We start from the raw sequence: 18,613 nt of genomic DNA, 5'->3' as shown, positions 1-18,613 counted from the left end.
TGTCTCAGATAAGCAGTGGCAATCAGCTCTTGTTTTTAGTGCATGACTGTTCTCACATACACTGGCACTGTGTCATTAATAAAGATGGGTTTCCTGTGATTTTGCAACCAGACAAAGGTCATTGCTGTTAATTTCTCCCTGCAGCTGATGCATACGCAGCCCTGTATGCCCTCAGGAGCGCTGCACCACAGCAGGGCCGTGCCCAAGGAGCAGGCATGGACCTGGACACGAATGGAGGGGCTTCTCTGGCAAAGGGAGCCTGTGGGGACGGGGACTAAACTGACTCAAGTTCATAGAATTATGGAATGGTTTGGGCTGGAACAGACTTTAAAAATCATCTGGTTCCATCCCCCTGCCATGGGCAGGGACACCTCCCACCAGCCCAGGCTGCCCAAAGCCCCATCTAACACTCAGTGACGATGTTCACCTGAACATGTGAATCAGAGTGTTAGCTCAAGTGAGTTAATTTAGATCCAGGCCCAAGAAGGGGTGTTTTCACATGTTACAGAGGCGCCTAATATACAGGGGCACCAAATTATCCCTCCTAGCTTGTGGGGGGGACAAAAAGCTTCCATTTTGAGTTTGAAGTTCCTGGCTAATAACGAAAATTGGCGAACTGACAGGAAGCAGAAGTGGACATAGAGACACCTCTGTTGTTTCAGGTCCTAGGTGGACTTTTGAGGGTTGAAGCTTTTTAATTGCAATATTGGGAAAACATTGGGTTCTTTATGGGTTATCCTTGCTGAAAACCAGCCTGACCTGTTTCGTTTGCTTTAGTGACAAAAGCAAGCTGGTTACAACAGGGGGTGGAAAAAAGAAACCCTTTTTCATAGCAGGAAGGGAACTGGCTGCTGCTCACAATTGCGCTTGGTTCTGAAGGTTTAGCTGCACCTGCTGAAACTTGCTTCAGCATCACGTCATCCCGGGGGGTGGTGGAGCCTAGATTTGCACTGCCCTGCATGTAGGCACATCAAAGCACAAAGATGCCTTTCTTTTTGGGGCGTATTTACAAAAGCAGGCGTTCGAGGTCATGCCCTGCAGCCTGAGATGCGGTGCCCATGCCCAACTTCTCCACCCACACGTGGTCACTATGGTTGCTCCAAACACTGCCTCCTGCTCCCCTCACGTCCCAGTCCCTTTGCCCTGTAGCCATCCCATTTACAGCCCCTGTCCTGGCACCTGGCCCTGTCCCCTCCCCAGCTCATTCTGCTATCCTGCTCTCTCTGCCGCACACCAGTTCACACCAGTCTGCACCCTTCTGGCCCCAGCTGGGTTGCTGAGCCACCTCCCTCCGAGCAGGAGCAAAACCTTCCTGTAAGCGTGGACTGGAAAAAAACAGCCGGGTGGTGCTGCCGTGGGAGCTCCCACCAGCCCCAGTACCCAGAGACTGGGTTGAGGGGTGCAGGCCTGGGACTAGGGGGGAGAAACCTGGGCCAAGGCTTTGCACAGGGAGGGCTGGGCAGGGAGAAAAGCCACCATGGGGTCACAAACATCCAAAGGAACTGATTACGAAGCAGTGCTGTGGCTTTGAAACCCTCCCAGTGCGGCTTACACCTGGGACAGCAGCAGAGGGTGACATGGTGAGGTGTGGCTTTGCTGCACCAGGTTGCTGCATTGCACCTCCCGGGTGAGTTACAACAACATGCACGTTCCTCACAAGGAGGGAAGGAGAAGAGACAATTCAAATGGAAAAAGCCCTCTGAGATCTCTTTTGCCCTTCACGCCCTGCCCTCCAGTCCTCTCACTACACCCAAGAAGTCCCCATGTGCCTGGAAGCTGGGCAGCCCAAGGTCACCGGCACATCTCCGTGCTTCTGAAGTGAAAGGGGCTGCCCACAGATCAGCGGCTCTCCCAGGGCCTACAAGCCCCCTTCTGCCACGTGTGTCCCAGTTCTTACCCCAAAACAGAGCCCTGGGGACAGCATTGACCTGAGAACCTGCTGTGACCCCCCTGGAAACACTGGTCGTGGCAAAGGTGGCAGGCTTGGACCTTGTCCAGGGTTTGTCAGAGGAACTGCTGTTCACTTCAAGTGTGAGAGCACTGAACTTGCCTCCCTGGGGCCTGCAATAGTTATGCACCAAGGAAGGATGCACAGAGGCTTCACCCCACCCTTGCATTCCCTTTTTCGCCTTCTCGCTGCTGAGCAGGGTTTATAAACCTGATCGGAAGACCAGCGGGACCTGGCAGGAGGATGGTGTCGTGCTGTTTGTCCTGTGGAGGCAGGAACCCTGGGAGCATTTGCTTCACCCAAAAGCTACCGCATCCAGTTGGGATTTAGAAGTCTGCATGGATGAAGATAAATTCCTATGAAACAAGTCAGACACTTCTGGATCCCTCCGGGCTAGCACCTGATCTCCATCATCCTCCCCCTCACGCCATATTTCATTTATCCTCCCATCCCTCCCCTTCAAGGATTCTCTTGAAGGCGCAGAGCCCATTTGAAATGCCATGAACCAGCCCTTTTTTCGGAGCATTTGAAGTTCCATCACGCTTAAAACCACCAGGCTTGTTGCAGCCCTGCAGCCACCACTACCTTTCAGCCAGGAGCGTAACTGGAGTTTCCACCTCCGCTCTTCTCTTCCAGCTTCCTCAGCAAAACAAGGTCTGCAGGCATCTACTTCAGAGATCAGGCACCTACACTCCAGTTAAAGACAAACCAGCCTACCTGGAAGGCAGGTAAAACCTCAGCTCCTCTGATGCAAACAAGATTACGGACATGTAATTCATTAACTATGTCCAGATCGTTATCTCGGTTGTTCTTGCTTAATTGAAGACTACCTTCTTAACCATAACGTTAGCTGTTACCCAAATACCTGCACACGGGCACCTACGTTACCTCGCCTCTAGGGACGCAGTGAGTTAGGAGCACTTCCACATCTGAGTTGGAGAATTTGCTTTGTCTGAAGCAAGGATTTAATAAACAATTAGGGCTAGCTGCAGGAGTGCCTGATGTTTCTCATTTTATAGTCAGCTCTATCTGCGAGCGATGAGTGAACTGTGTGCTGGGTACATCTGTACAACCAACTACATTGACGTGAACAAACTTGGAAAATGGGAAAGCCACACAAGATAACTCCTGGGGAGGGATCAAAGCTCCACAAGGGTCTGTGGCAGAACCTGATGGGTGCCTGCCCCTCTCCTGAGCCAACTACGGGCCGTTACCCACCTCTGATCTTCACACTGATGGCACAGCACCGTGCTGCTCCACGGTCCCCATGATACTAACATAATCAAGCATCAAAACCCCATTAATTCCGAGGACAGCCACAGAAATGCCCTTGTTTCAGATTCATGGCAGAGCTCAGCCATGAGTTACTGCCCTATCACCGTGAGGACATCATTGATGATCTGTGGTCTGTAATGGCAACTGGGAGAAGCACCCAAAGCCCGGAGGAAAACAAACTGTTAATGTATGGGCTAGACGGGCAGTAAGGTGAACTGAAAACTGGCTGAATGGCTGAGCCCCAAGGGTCAATAACAGGTCCAGTCCTGTTCAGTATCTCCATTAATTATCTTTATGAAGGGCAGCATACCCTCAGCAAGTTTGCAGACAACACAAGTGGGAGTGGTGGATACACCAGGTGGCTGTGCTGCCATCCAGAAAGATCAGAGAAATGCCACAGCAAGCATCTTCGACAGGAAGGCACAGAAGCCAACCTCTGAACTGCTTTGTAGCTTGGGTCACTCTAATACATGATAAAACATAGTTTTATCCTGAATTCTGGATAGGGCCAAAGACTCCACTGTGCCCAGTACCAAACCGGCAGAGAACAAAGATCACAGGTTCTCAAAACATAAGGGGAAAAAAGTGAAAAAGGGAGAAATTAAAGGGTTGAAAAAAAAGAAAAATTGTGTGTGTATATATGGTATAGAGAAGCATCGAGTAGCTTGTGAACCCGTAGTACTCAGGCAATGAGGAAACAGGGGAGGTGATCAGGTGTCAGGTAATATGGAATAAAAGGTGACGGTTTGTTTACTATAATGCACTCCTAACTGGCAGGACGCCCACTATTGCAGTCACGAATAAAACAGCTTCACAGAAGATCCTGTCTGAAGAAAATTGTTTGAGATTTTTCTCACAGCTGCTTGCCCTCAGATATTTAGGCTCTGCTTCAATTGGGGAACTCCCCCACTTGCAAACTGGTGTTTACACATATCCCATTGCTGCCCACCTTCCTTTCCCCCCTCCCCTACCTTCTATCTTCTGATTTCAGTTGCCCCACCACTCGGAGCAAGCCTATGGAGAGAAATGCTTGCTTCAAGGTCTCCCAGACATCAGCATTTTGCAAATAAGACACTAACCCACACCAAACTCATTCTGAGGATTCTTTATTGCTTCCACAATCAGTAGTTTCCCAAAGTGAATGAAACTCCAGGACCTATTCATGACGCATCATCTTCAGGAATCAAGTAAAAGCATGCTTGAAGTAAAAGTCATGTCCACTGGCTGTTTCCTTCCGAATGTCCTTAGCTGGACAGTGGTGGGAAGAGTTGTGGGAAAGCAAACGGTGTTACTGAATGGTAGCAATGGGAGCAGCAACACGAATGGCATGAGACCTACCGGTGCCCTCCTCTGATATGTAAGCTTAGACAACCCACCCATCTGGGCTGGACTTTTACAGCTGCATCTCTGAGCAGCAAGGAAAGATGTACTGTATCTTTCACCATACTCTCTGCCTGACATTTGTCCAGGGTGATTTCTTCATTCCCTGAGCTTCTTTCACCTCGCTCCACTCCAACTTAGTGTCTGGAACATCATCTTCAGGCTCAGGATCCTCACGGACGGTCCCCTCAGGCAGTGCTACAACGATGGGCAGTGGGCCCTGCTCCTCACGGAACTCCACAACGTAGAGGTTCTTCTCGTTTGCTAACTGTTGGTGAGTTTCCTGGGGGCAGACGAGGAGCAGGAAAGAGAAAAGATGATTAGAAGAAAGTCTCAGGCTAATAAACCTTAGAGGAAAGGCTGCTTTGTTTCCTGCTTCTGATTGATCCTAGTTTAAATCATCTAGGAGACAGCTTCAGGAGCAATGATACACAATATTGGTTGTGGCCTCTGCCCATGCTTATTCCAATGCCACCAAAAATACCACAAATGAAGCCCAGAAATTCAGATGTGTCCTGGAGGCACTTAGCTGTAGAACGCTCCTGACTGGACAACTTCATACAACTGCAGGAGAATTACTTACGTGCTGATTTTGTTTGCTCTTGGGAAGAGCACTTTGTTTTAAGCCTAAAATATAATGTGTTTGACCACAAACCACTGCAATATCAATCCCATTCTGTCCCCTGACCTAATGAATAGAACGACTGAGTGTAATCTACCTGTTGTGTCAGTCCTTTGAAGAGAGCTCTGGTAATGTTAATCAAGTTTTTGGATCCAGTAACCTTAGCATACATGTCTTTAATGCCAATTAGTTTGCAGATGGTGATAATAGCTCGGTGGCAACGAAGACCATAACCTGCAGGAAAAAAAAAAATTGACATTACGTGATTATCTGTAAGCACGTGACTAAGATTAGGAAAAACAGAGAACTAGGTCCTTCTCTTAGTTACGTTTGTAATCTATTATATTAGGACACGCAAATATACCTTAAAAATGGTAAAATCGTTCTGGAAGGACCATTTTCCCCAATCTTTGCAGCCATGCTAAAATAAAGATCATGTTCTTTTTATACTAAATATATTCCACTTAACATATTGCAAAACTGAACAAAAATGTCACCATCTATACACTCAAAACATAAAAAAATGCAGCATCCTCAAGAACTGTTTAATACCACAGGTTTGGGTATTATTTTTCAGAAGTGCCAGTGGCAGTTTTAGAAGAGTCTTCTACAGACAGCTTTCCCACCACCCCCACGAACATTCACCAAACAAAGGTAATTTTTCTCCCACTCAGCAGATAAAGAACATTTTAGTACTTCCCAAAACTGAGAAAAAAAATCTGCAGAGAAGCAAGGCAAGAAGGTTATTAAAAGCATATTAAAACAAATCCCTTGCAAGGGTTGAGGATCTAAACAGATTCCCACCCAGACTGTCTCTTCCAAGAAGCAATACCTGCAATAGCTTCAAAACTGCTTCCTTTGCAATTCCAACTGGACAAGTGCTGGATGACAGCTTGGGTAACTCCTAATGCTGGTAAACCTGACTTTAAAGTCCTGGTTCACATCTACAAGGTGGATTTAAACTGGTTTCCTACCATGAAGTCACAGCTCACAACCACCAGTATGCTTCAAGCAGAAAACCCAGTAACAGTGACAACTTGGATGTGTAGGTGAGTGGGAGGGAGAGGCAAACATATCCCCAAATCCACAAACACAACAGAGCTTTGCATCTCATTCGCATCTATCTCCAGTTGGAAGTGTTATATTAGCTCAAATGTATAATTATAGTGCATTAGCATTAACTGCAAATGCTTTCTTACACTTGCCAGACTTTAATGAAGGGGTTATTTATTGAGGAATCCAATTCTGTTCTCTTGTTCCCCAAGAGACTTGTTTCATGTGGCCTAGCTCTATTAATCTTCATAAATCGCTTTATGATAGTTCTAATGTATTTTACTTAGAAGCTGAAAAGCCAGGTTATTGATTAATCCACTCTGCAGAACAGTTTTGCTGCAGAGTAAATGAGGAAAAAAAAATCTATTCCAGTGCTGCATGTTTTACTGCACCAATATTGCCTTTTTTTTTTTTTCTTTTAACCTGTAATCGGAAAGGAAATTATAACCATCCAAAGCCATTTGTTCTGCCTTTTGAGAAAACACCATTTTCTATGCTACAATACAAAGTCAGGTTTTCGACACAATTACATGTGAATGATCTCTGAAAGGCTGTTTGTCAAAGTTTCATTTTCAGTGACTTAAAGCATTTTCCTTCTGGTGTTTTGCATCGTTGCTTTTCACCCACCTCAATTCAATCAGGTTTCTGCGGATTGTTAATGCATGAAACTCAGAAGGCAGCGAATTAGTCCATCAGTCACTGAACAGAATTTATTCCAAACACAAAAGCAAAAGATTCCGACTGAAAACTCCAACTGTGGAAACAAAAAGTTGTGCTCTGGCATTTTTTAACTTGCCTCTGGCACTCCAACTGTGTTACTGTGGTTTAATTCAGTGAAGCCTACGTAAGAGAGTAAGGTCATTTAGACACAGCAAATTTTCTCACACTGATTTTTGATACAAAGGTGATCAAGAAAAGCATTTAAAATGTAGCGCTCCTAACTAATACAGGCTGTTATAGACAATCTACAGTAGGTTTTCTTGGTAGCCACTAACATGAGTTAGTGAGAAAGAGAATACCCACTTTCAATCCACACTAAGAGACTACTCCGAGTTAAGCTCACATTCAGATGTTCATATCATAGAACTCTTAACTTGGATTTCCCTTGTTTAACAGCATCCTGACTATATGATGGGGCATTTCTCCATTTAGCAGGAATTAGGAATAAAGTAAGGGATATTAAGTGTAACAGTGACTTTATCTTTAATCTGAAAACATTGGGATTTGTCGTTATCACTTGTTGAGATCGCTGCCTGTGCCCTAAGTACAGGAGCAGGGAATAAACTGAATGTAACAACTTGCCAGCTGAAATTGCACAAAGCAAGAGGTTTCAGCATACATAATTATACAGTTGTAATGTCAACAGCAAGTAGAAGGAATGTTACAAAAGATGGTCTAATGTGAAAACTACAAATAACTAATTTTTTTCATACATATTAATTACAGCTACAGGGTATCAGTGCTGGCCTTCAGAACCACAGAAGTGCACTGACAGGCTGAGGGAGTTGGGGTTGTTCAGCCTGGAGAAGAGAAGGCTCCAGGGAGATGTTACAGCAGCCTTCCAGTATCTAAAGGGGGCCTGCAGGAAAGCTGGGGAGGGACACTTCATCAGTGCATGTAGTGATGGGATAAGTGGTAATGGCTTTAAACTAAAAGATGGTAGATTTAGATTAGCCATTGGGAAGAAATTCTTTACTATCAGGGTGGTGAGGCAGTGGCACAGGCTGCCCAGAGAAGCTGTGGATGCCTGGAAGTGTTCAAGGCCAGGCTGGATGAGGCTTTCAGCAACCCGGTCTAGGGGAAGGTGTGCCTGCCCAGCCAAGGCAGGGGGTTGGAATTAAATAATCTTTAAGGTTACTTCCAACCCAACCCATTCTAATTCTACGATTCTATGAAATTACTTGATTTACAACCTTGAGAGCTCCTTAAATGCAAAAAGAAATGCAGAAATGCAAATAAGACAGTCTGACTCTCTACCTGTTGACTTGTAAAGATTTTTTGAAGCTCGTGCTATCGCATTACTGTCACACTGATTAAAAAAACCCTCATCCCAGAACCAAAATAATGTCATCTAATAAAAATTGTTGAAGGTTCATAGCACTTTTAGATGCTTTCAAAATACATAACTCCGAACATTAATATTAGCTTCTCATATTACTAATGTGACAGTGCAGAACAATAATACCAGATACACAAAAATCAAAGGGTACGTCCAAAGTGTCAGTGCTTCAGCTTGCTCAAAAGGCTACAGAACTGATAAATTAAGTAGGTGAACACAATGACAGCGTTCTGACTGGAAAATTATCCTGGTTCTGACTTATTATGAGTTAATCATTAAACAATCTTGCAATTTAGGTCTCATCATAATGAATCTGAAGTGATTTACAAACAACTAGCTATGTAGTTGAATTCGTTTCATGTTGTATTTTAAAATTAGAAGACCAATTAAGGGCACTCAGCAGCAAGCTACATCTGTTTTCTATAAAATAGCTGCTTTATCTATCCTGAAAGCAAAGGTAGGCTAAGCAAGTCAGATGAAACCTTTGTACATAAAAGATTTAACTGAAATATTCATGCAAAGAAATGACCTCGTATTGCCATTACAGGTCTTCAAAACAGAAAACCTAGAAGGTAAATTGGGTCATGCTGAAAACTGCAGTCCATTAGAAATAGGCTAACCTTCAGCTCCCCAAACTATTTCATATACAACTTTCTGTATTGCAACCCTGAAGAACATGACACCAGCTTACAAGGTTGCTCTGGATGTATCTCCATCATTGTCACTGGCTGGCAAGGCATACATTGCAACTGCACTGAAGGTGAGGAAAGTAAGCAGTGTCTCTTCAAAAGGTCAGCATTAAGGAAGCTATCAGACACAGGACACACCATTGAGACAACATATGGCAAGCTGTGCATCTCTTTTGATGAAAGCTTTGAGGGGGATGCAGCCATGGCCCTCACTCAGTTTCCTGTCTCATAATACAGCAGAACTTCCCCAGGTAAAATCTCTACTGTTGCAGTCAGGGTTCATTTTTTGGGAGGATGAGCAGTAGCAACAGCAGAAACCTGTCCATGGGCAAGTACACTTTCCTCATCTCTACATATTATTAATCATATTATTTTTATCACATAGGATGGAATGAAAGACCACCTATTATCATTTACCAGGAGACAGTCCTGGGAGAAAAAACAAATATCTGAGCATCTGCTGTGTCTTGCTGGCATGTCTAATCAGTGCATTGCTTAGGCAAGCCTTGACGGAGGTGCCCATCTTCTCTTGTGCGGAACTGTTGACACCGGACATGCTGAGTTGCCATACTTTGCAACTACTGACAGTTATTTCCTACCACTGTGGACTGAAAGTGTTTTTTAACTTCAAGGTGGGCATCAAACCCTGATGCACAAAACCAAAGCCATGTAGTCAACAGCAAATATTTTTAGTGAAAAACCATTGGTCATCTTCACCATTTAAGGCACGGTAGACAGCACCAAATGACACATCTATGAAGTAAATGAACACTGTATGATTTAACTTCATGAAATAAATACCTGTCGGTAATTAATAGAACTTCAGAATTTTCAAGTAGTTTTAATTACCTTTGTTTTGCTTCTTCATGCGGATGGTTGTTCTTTTAAATTTCACAGTAATGTCATGGTAAACTGGAGGGGGAAGAAAAGAAAGGCATTACGGCTACATTCTTCCCTCTAGAAAAGGTTTAGCTCAGCAAACATAAGGAGTCCCTTTCTTTTTTAGAACTGTGAAGAGTTAGGTAGTTTTCCTCTCTGAGTTCTTTAAAAAGGAGAGTTTATCTAGGTAAAGTTCTGTAGTAGGTTAGGAATGTTTACACATCTGTGAGTACTACTTCATTATTGCATAAAAACAAGCTACGCTGGAAAAATATGAAGGGTCCACATGCCTCCAATGATCCACATTCCACTAGCAATGTAATTTAACCCTTTTGCTCATATTTAGATTTTTCTAATAATTCAGCTTTTAATCTAAGGACTTCAGTTTTCTTAGATTTTCTACACAGAAATTTGCCATTCTAGTCTTGCTGCCTCTCTTTGCTTCAAAAGGAACCCAAAACTCATTTCCTCTGGTGGGTTTTGTACACATCTGATTCAGTGAGTCAGTCTCTGCACACTGATTTCTTGCGGTACAGTGAGGACGGCTCAGAGAAGACTTATGTTGAGCAGAACAGAAAGCATGGAGGAGACACTATCAACCAGTCTTTAATCAACCTGCCAACCTATTAGTGTGAAATATTAATGGTCACGGAATAGACTCATAAGGATAACTACAGTTTTTGTTTGTAAAATGAAGTTTGACTATACTGAATTTTTATTTATGCAGTGACTTGGTTAAATATGTGTCACTGTCTTTCATAATTTTTTCAAAAGATACCTAATGGGTATACTGGTACCACATCTGACATCACATGGACCTGCATGATGTTAAATTGGATTAACAAAAAGCTACCATGGAACACACCATGGACACCTTGCACCCCCGTCCTCCTCCTGGGCTTGCTACTACTCCTACACACTTTTAAAAAGCCTGGAATACTATGCATTAAGTAACCAAATTTTAAATGTGGCGGAGGCAGGAGAATAGAAGGGAGATAAATCTCTCAATGTTTTCACATTAACGACACTTTTCATAGTTTTCAACTGTTCATACAAACCTGAATGAAAGAAAGGAGCAAACTGCATATTTATTGCAGGTAACTATCATTTATTTTACACAGGGATTGGCAGACTGTGTACTGCTGTCTAAGTTAAACCAATCGGGTTAAGATTTCATACAGCATTCTAAAGAAACAAAATAATGCATAAAGAATAATATAATGCATCAAACCAGAAAATGTTTTAGTTCATATCTTTTTGTACTTTGCAACTAGTTGCAAGCTGTTCTTGTTACTGTATTCAGTGCTCGTTGAAAGTTAAAGAGTCAAAAAAATCATACTACTTACTTGTGTGGTTCTGATACTGCTCTATATAATGTAAGCTGCGTATTGCTTTGTTCTTTGCCTAGCAAATAAAATAAGAAAACATTTTTTCCTTGAACCTTTCCGCAAAGTACTTGAAATGCATTATTGTTCAGTTAACTAGATAGAAAAAAGCAAGAAAGAAAACCTGGGAAGCAGGTTTGTCTCATTTAATCCATTTACTTTACAGAAATGAAAATGTTCTATTTAAAGAACTGTTTTCTCCTAGTAGATTGAACATTTCAAAAGATTACTCACTATAGTAATGACTTTAACTGTGTATTTTAGCATTGCTATTCTGGTAGCTTAGTTGAGCATTAAAACAAACTAGATTAATGTAAATGGATAAATAATATTTTCAAGTCTAAAGGAGCCTTAATAAGGTCATAATGCATGTGGAAGAGAAAAATTCCTACACAGTAGCTGTGTAAGCAGATTGCATGCTGTGTAGGTAATGGAAACAAACAAGCAAAGAGGGATAGAAAAGAGAGTAGGAAGAAAATAAAGTGTATATTAACAGAATGTCAGTGCAGGACGACCTCATTATACGTATCAAGATGGATAAATCACATATGTGGACTTACTTAAGATTACTTAAAATAAATGCCAGTATAAATTATTTTGTACTTGCTTTTAATCAACATACTTTTCGTAAAGCATTCATTCTGTCACCTGCTTTCCCCATTGCAAAACCTGAAAGACAGAAAAAAGCCGTGTTATTACTAACTATGTTATTACTAGGTAGCACCCTGAAAAAGCAGAGGGGGGAAAAACAAAGACAAATAAGGCTTAAGTTAACTCTTTTTTGTATTTGTTCTGTTTCTTCCAAACAACACAGAGGTGACTGCTTCATGTAACAGGGTATTCTGCTTGAAAGGAAAGGAAGAAAAAAAGGGAAACTGACAGACATATCAAGTACATCTGTACGAATGGCAGCTCCAAGACCCTAGAAGCAAAGAAGGAGACTGGGTTTATATTAGAAAAACAGAGAATATAAAACTCAGGTTTACAAACAGAACAGCACATTTGCATAAGTACATGTCTAAAGAACAAAGACTGTCAGTTTCCAAACTGCTACCTAATCTTCTCTGGACACTCAGACCTACTCCTATTTACTAGCTGAACTGTGGTAGCAGTGGAAAAGCTTTCACAGTCTCTTGAGTATTTGCAGTCAGCTCAGAATGGGGCATCACCTGACTGTATGGAACAAGTAAGAGGATGTGACAGCCTATTTTTTTTTTTTTTTTTTTTTTTTTTTTAGCACTGTGGTCCAATAGTGTCAAGACAGACTGAATTAAAATCATTTTACTTCAAATCAATTGGTTTAGCTTCTTTTTGGTCTTTTGATGTTTCTGTTGTGTCAGTAGGGGTTGTGGGATTCCGTGTGTTATGGAGCCTAATCCAAAATACAGCTCCATATACCGAGTTCTCAATCGCTTTCTAACTCCTGCACAAGAAAATGCGATACTCTTTTATGCATACACACACAGAGCTAATTGGTAATGTATTTGTATTAACATTGCAAAATCACACAATAGATTAGAAAATTAAAAAAAAAGAAACCATGTGGGCAACTTCAATTCAATCATTCGGCACATATGGTAAGCCTTTAATGACGTGGTAATGCTCATGAAAAAACCTTTCAAAGAAAAGGCAGGCAGAACTTTTCAGAGCAACATGTTCTGCTCGAGAGCCACACCTTCCTCTACATACACATTCCACTTTTCCCCTCCAAGCAGCAGTTAAAGTTCTGCTTGAGGAGCACATCCGGACTTCAGTCTTTCAAACAGATGAAGTTGTACAGAACCACACAACTGGAAATGTGGTTGTCTTAATAAAGCTCTCACATCCCATCGGCAGAGATACCTAGCAAGCTCATAATAAAAGGATATCATTACATCCAAGAGGTAGATGCTTTAAATACGTATTGAAAACAGTTTTCTTTACTACATATAACAATGCAAATGCAATTTCCTATACTCTGTCACCAATACAATGCATCTCATATTCTTACCTCTTGATGGAATATCTGCTAGCCTTTAGAAATTTCATGAGAGTGACAAGTTTAAATACCAGCATACTACAGAATGTCTCTTCTTGCTTTAACAATATGCAACACTGCTGTGTTATATATTCGGTAATATGCCACATCTAAAGGCCTAGCTGTGTGACTTCAATGAAGTACTAATATGTACTTGTCACCGTCGCCTGGCCTTGTGTAACTGAACTCATGAAAGAAATGTATGTACTGTATACAGCATGAGTCATAAAAATGGCAGAAACAAGAACGCAGGGGGTCAGCACTGTTAACGTGCAGTCATATCACTAGCACGAAGATTGTATATATTACAAACATCAATTTAACAATTGCTTAGGCTTAAGAGATGTACAATAAATGATTTTATAAGAAATCAAAAGGCCAAGTCTCCCTGCACCTTGGATTTAATCCACTTGTACTACATGATAGCCAAACATGTTGGCCCTGCCCATCCAACGGACCTATTAGAAGGACCTCAAAGGCACACAAACATTTATGTAAGTTTCAGTTTTGTTTTCTTTCAGTTGCCTTTCTTTTTAAAATAAAAAAGCTGTAAAGTTTATAAAGTTCGTAACCATAACACAAGCTACTTCAGCCTTCTCTGTGTTGTGTTTCCCCATAGCAGTGATAACTGACTCAGCTAAACCAACAAGGATTTTTTCTTGCAACACTTTATTTTGTACTGCACCCCTTAAGTAGCAGCAGTGGAGTGGAATTCTTGTTCTCCTCATTTTGTAAAGACCAATTCTGACCAACTCAGAGGCTCTTCTCACCAAGATTATTAAGCACTTCACTTGAAGAAAGAATTGCGATTACTCATTAGAGCGTTTTCCAAACTTCTGGGGAGAGGAACGTGGCACAACATGCTGGTTCTCAGCCATCCACGTCTTTGTTGTGAGTGACCTCACTAACATACATGTATGAAGCACTACCATCGTATCAGATGGGATCCTTTTGGAAGGGCTAATTGATCCAGTTTATATGCTGCACTGAGACGGTTTGGCTGCTTCTAGAGGTTGCTTGGTCAGAGCTACTGTGCAGCAGAACCGTGCTTAAATAGCACTGTCACAAGAACAAAACCAAACTGAATCCCTCTGACCAGTATTCTTCCTACAGCCTGTGCTGAGAAAGAAAAAGGGTCACTGTTCACAGCTTGTATTATTAGGTCTTTCATAATATCACATTTCTTTTGATTTTCCCATTTCCTTTATGCAGCAGACAGCATTTCTATACTTAGACTTCAATTGCTTGCTGAACAGACCTTTATAAAGAATCATAATAGAAAAGCCTACAAACGGGTCAAGCTGCAGATCACTGAAGTTACTCTGAGAATGGATCCAAAGGTCTCTGAGTATTCTAATTCCTTAGCAGTATAAATATATTTTTTTCTAGGAAGCCCTTATATATATATATATTTTTTTTTTTTTGGGGGGGGAGGGCAGTTAGGGATTAACTTCAATAAAGTAAGAAAGCTTCCCGAGGAGGCTGAGTAAGAACGAAACTGATTTAACAGCTTAATTACAAGTTTCTGAATCAAGATGGTCCATGCTATCTGAGACTACCAGTAAACAAGCCCTTACTTCGTACCTAAAAGCAGTAATACTTGCAAGGAATTATCCTGAGGTCTAAAGAGGGAAAAAAATCAGCTACTTGAATATTAATTCCAGTTAGAAAACGTACAACCAGGAAAACGCAGAATCAGTCATGGTCACTGCAAAGCGGTCACTGTTACAGCAAATGAAAATAAAACACCAACATGAAAGTGATTTTGCAAAACTCTTCCCTGTGACCTGAAAGTAACAAACTACACTCTGCAGCTACGGGGAATTAATGCATGGATGAACACTCTGATTTTTTTTTTTTTTTTTTAAAAGTATAAATAGTACCTACTAGTAGCATAGACAATCCCTTCTGGTAAGACCTACCTGTGGCTAGCTCTATCACTCTGAAGTTCAACAAAAACTGTTTTTATATTTGGATAATATATACACCAACACTAATCACATGTACTTTTCCCAATTCCTTTTTTTTTTTTTAATACAAAGTGTTCCAGTGAACGTATAATTTGGTTATACAGCTTGCTTTTATAGATGAGGCTTTCATAATTCTTTAACGTATTTCAATATTGTAGAAAGAAGGGTATTTTTTCTCAAGTGTAAGAAGTCCCTGCAAATCATCACACCTCCCAGTCTCCCATTATAAGAAATGATTATTTTGGCATCTTTCACACATAGCAAAGGCACATACCTGCAGCCCCTTTACCATTTCCAATAGCCACTAAGGCGCGTATTGATTTTTTTCTGCCTTCCTTTGCTTTCATACAAAACACATTTTTCACCTGAAGAAAGAAACACAAAGCATCGTGTTATGACAAAATGCAATTGTATTTATTTATTTTTTTAAAGAGAGTCAGTTTACTAAAAAGGAATTAGATAAAATGTTCCAATATATACTGCCTTCGCCAGTGAGTACCATCTGCAGTGGGACAGTGGCTTCAAGACATTCAATAAAGGCTGCTAAAAATCTATACTCAGACACATGAGAAGTTATTTCAGTACAGTTTCACTTAAATATTCCCTATGCTGTCTTCAGTTGTACAACAGATAACGCTCCAATGTCGCCAGCTTCACGTGTGATTTCAATCATGATGAAAAAGCAAGAAAAAAACAAGTGACATTAATATCATCCTCCCTCCCGTTTTGACATATTTTAGAAGCACTCTCATGAATTGCTTAAGGCATAATGTTGCTTTACATGGGTTAAAGCCTAGGACTTAAATCTGCTTGCAGACTGCAGAAGACTTTTATTTGTAGCTCTGCTCATTACTGAGATGACAGCTGCTAAAGAGACGACTTCATTTAAGAGAGGGGAAGAAAACGGTATCTCATTCCGCTAACTATGTTAACAGAAGTAATTTCAAGCAGCGATGCAAGAAGCTATTTAGTTTGCAGCAGGGGGACAACAATAAATGGGGAGCCAGGTGGCCTTATGGTTTGTATTCTGGAAATGGAAATTTGCTTCTGGCTCTGAGACAGGCTCTCCTGTGTGGTGGTGTGCAAGTCACTGCTTTATAGTCTCCCACATTAAAAATAGTCTAATATCATCTGAAACTTTGTCCATTTAGCGCCTATTCTAGGTTCCTTGGTTTTCTTGGTTTTGGTATGTAAGCATGTATTTTTGTTTGCTTTATTTGTATGCATATATACCCACACATTTGTTTATGTATATATACACAGTATCTTTGTGTCTACTTTCTTGAAGCCCTGATACAATTTCCATATATTATACTAATAGTTAATTTAAACATGCATTGTTAGTGTAGGAATTGAGCAGCACTCACCCCTTTTCCTCATTTACAATTTTTCAGTAAACTGCTCTGATTGTAGCATTACACATTTGAAATAAAGTTATTACAAGACACATGGCCATGGCTTAAACATTCTTACTGAAGTTCACAAGTAAAAGAATTCACTAACAACAATGGGTATGGATTAGGAATGAGTACTTCTGAAAAATTCCACTTTTGCTTTTATTAAAATAAAGATGCTGTTAAATTCAGGGTGCACGTGTATCTTAGAGAGCGCTTCAAAGAATGATCAGCTTTATTAGCTGCTTATTCCAAGCTATTATTCTTTCTGCAATCTTACTACTTACAAAGACAAGCTAAAATACAACCCTTCCATGACGAAAGTACCTATGGAAATATGTTATTTACAGAAAATGCAAAATAATTATGAAAAAAGGAATTGAAACAGGGTCATCCTCTCTCCAGAAGCATAGAGAGATGTCTCCTTTTGCTCTTCATACTTTTGTCTTCCATTGCCAATCTCAATACAGACTTTACAAATAATAAGTTGACATACATATTGTCCAAAAAAAAAAAAAAAAAAAAAAAAAGACACGATTTTGGTTATCTACTCAAAATTATTCTTCTCCCTATCCAGAAGGTGGCAGGAAAAACCCATGCAATAAGCTTCTCCAGTAGCCTTCCTAAAACTGCACTTGTCAGCTGTTTCTGAGCAGCTTTGAAGGAAAATGCATTCAGTCACCCATCACAATCAGTGCTATTGCATCTCTCTTGAAACGCTGTAAAGGCTTTCCAAGCTTGATAATGTGCCCAGGCAGCCATGGTTGCTGGAATAACAGTGTCCTTAGATTCTCCCTGCCTCACCCTCGTGCCTCCTTCCATCAAAGCGAGCAATGCTCTCTCTGCTGGAGTGTGTTCAGAAGTGCTCCCCTTCCGTTCTGCAGTTAAAGCAATGCAGCTGAAAGCATATCATTAAGCAGCACTGGAATTAATTAATACACAATGAACAGCTTGCCACTTTTGAAACAGCATGACCTCCAAAAAGTGACTGAAACTAAGACACAATTACCCTTATTTACTAGATTGCAATTTAAGCTGGATTTAAAGCTAATTCTTTAAATTCAAAAACAGATGCATGCTCAACCTTAATCACAGTGCATCTCAAATTGACTGTCCCTGTTATTCTGTGCTAATAATGCAGATTCAGCTCACTTTCTAGAACTGAGAGAACAGTGGCTCTGAAATATGGAACGAAAGCACCTCAAATGTTTGCTAAGAGGAGGAATGACAAGCAACAGTTTCAAATGTGGAGTTAAAAGCATGGAGGAGGCTACAGCCAAAGAGGCTGCTATGGGTAACCGTGATTTTAAGCACATGGCAGCTCATTGCACTCTGCTAGATGCAGGTAAAAACCCCAGGCTCTTCCCTCCATGTTATGTTCTTGTGAAAACAAGAAATGACTGACAGGCCAAGCTGACCACCCTCTGAAAGCCTTCCTTTCTGCAAAGCCACACGCCTCACACTGCTACTCTCTTGCTGCTGTGATGCAGAGGAGAGCACCTGCACAGGTTGATCCCTCACTGCATAAGGTTCTCTGGTCCAATACAAGGTGAGACAAAGTAAAATGAAGGCAGGGTACTGAAAGAAAAACATTTCCATGCAAGTTATCCTAGAGATGCTCAGGGACACGGCTAAAAGGCCTGAGAAGCCACTTAGCCAAAAGAATTAAAAAAAAAAAAAAAAAAAAAAACAACAAACAACGAAGTAATGAAGCTGTGCATCTTATAAACAAAAATCAAGTCTGTGTTCGTTAGATCACGTCCATATCATTCTCTCCTCTGTGAAAATCACGAAGGGCAAAGCAGATACCTAACACAGTGACAGAACTTGTCACAGTTGTAACTAAAAGCTACAGTACCAAAAAAAAAAACAAAAAAACACGCAGAAAATGCACAAGCTATTTGGAGGGCAGAACTAGTATCACTGACAAGTGATGAGGGTT

At 41.2% G+C, this 18,613-nt stretch overlaps 1 protein-coding gene across 1 annotated transcript in view; it reads right to left on the bottom strand.

The window, feature by feature from the left end:
- Nucleotides 1-4,324: 4,324 nt before the first annotated feature.
- MRPS5 (mitochondrial ribosomal protein S5) overlaps nucleotides 4,325-18,613 on the bottom strand; it is a 44,066-nt gene continuing 29,777 nt past the window's right edge. Inside the window, exons 6-11 of the mRNA XM_084285182.1 lie at nucleotides 15,552-15,642; nucleotides 11,913-11,959; nucleotides 11,252-11,309; nucleotides 9,876-9,938; nucleotides 5,323-5,459; nucleotides 4,325-4,886 (exon numbers count right to left, since the gene is read on the bottom strand). Of these exons, the coding sequence (XP_084141308.1) occupies nucleotides 4,662-4,886; nucleotides 5,323-5,459; nucleotides 9,876-9,938; nucleotides 11,252-11,309; nucleotides 11,913-11,959; nucleotides 15,552-15,642 (621 nt within the window). The 3' untranslated portion in view covers nucleotides 4,325-4,661. The remainder of the gene's footprint in view (nucleotides 4,887-5,322; nucleotides 5,460-9,875; nucleotides 9,939-11,251; nucleotides 11,310-11,912; nucleotides 11,960-15,551; nucleotides 15,643-18,613) is intronic.

Source organism: Netta rufina (assembly GCF_964035555.1).
Source record: "Netta rufina genome assembly, chromosome: 3".
NCBI classification, from domain to species: domain Eukaryota; kingdom Metazoa; phylum Chordata; class Aves; order Anseriformes; family Anatidae; genus Netta; species Netta rufina.
This window is presented reverse-complemented; position numbering and strand designations above follow the sequence as displayed.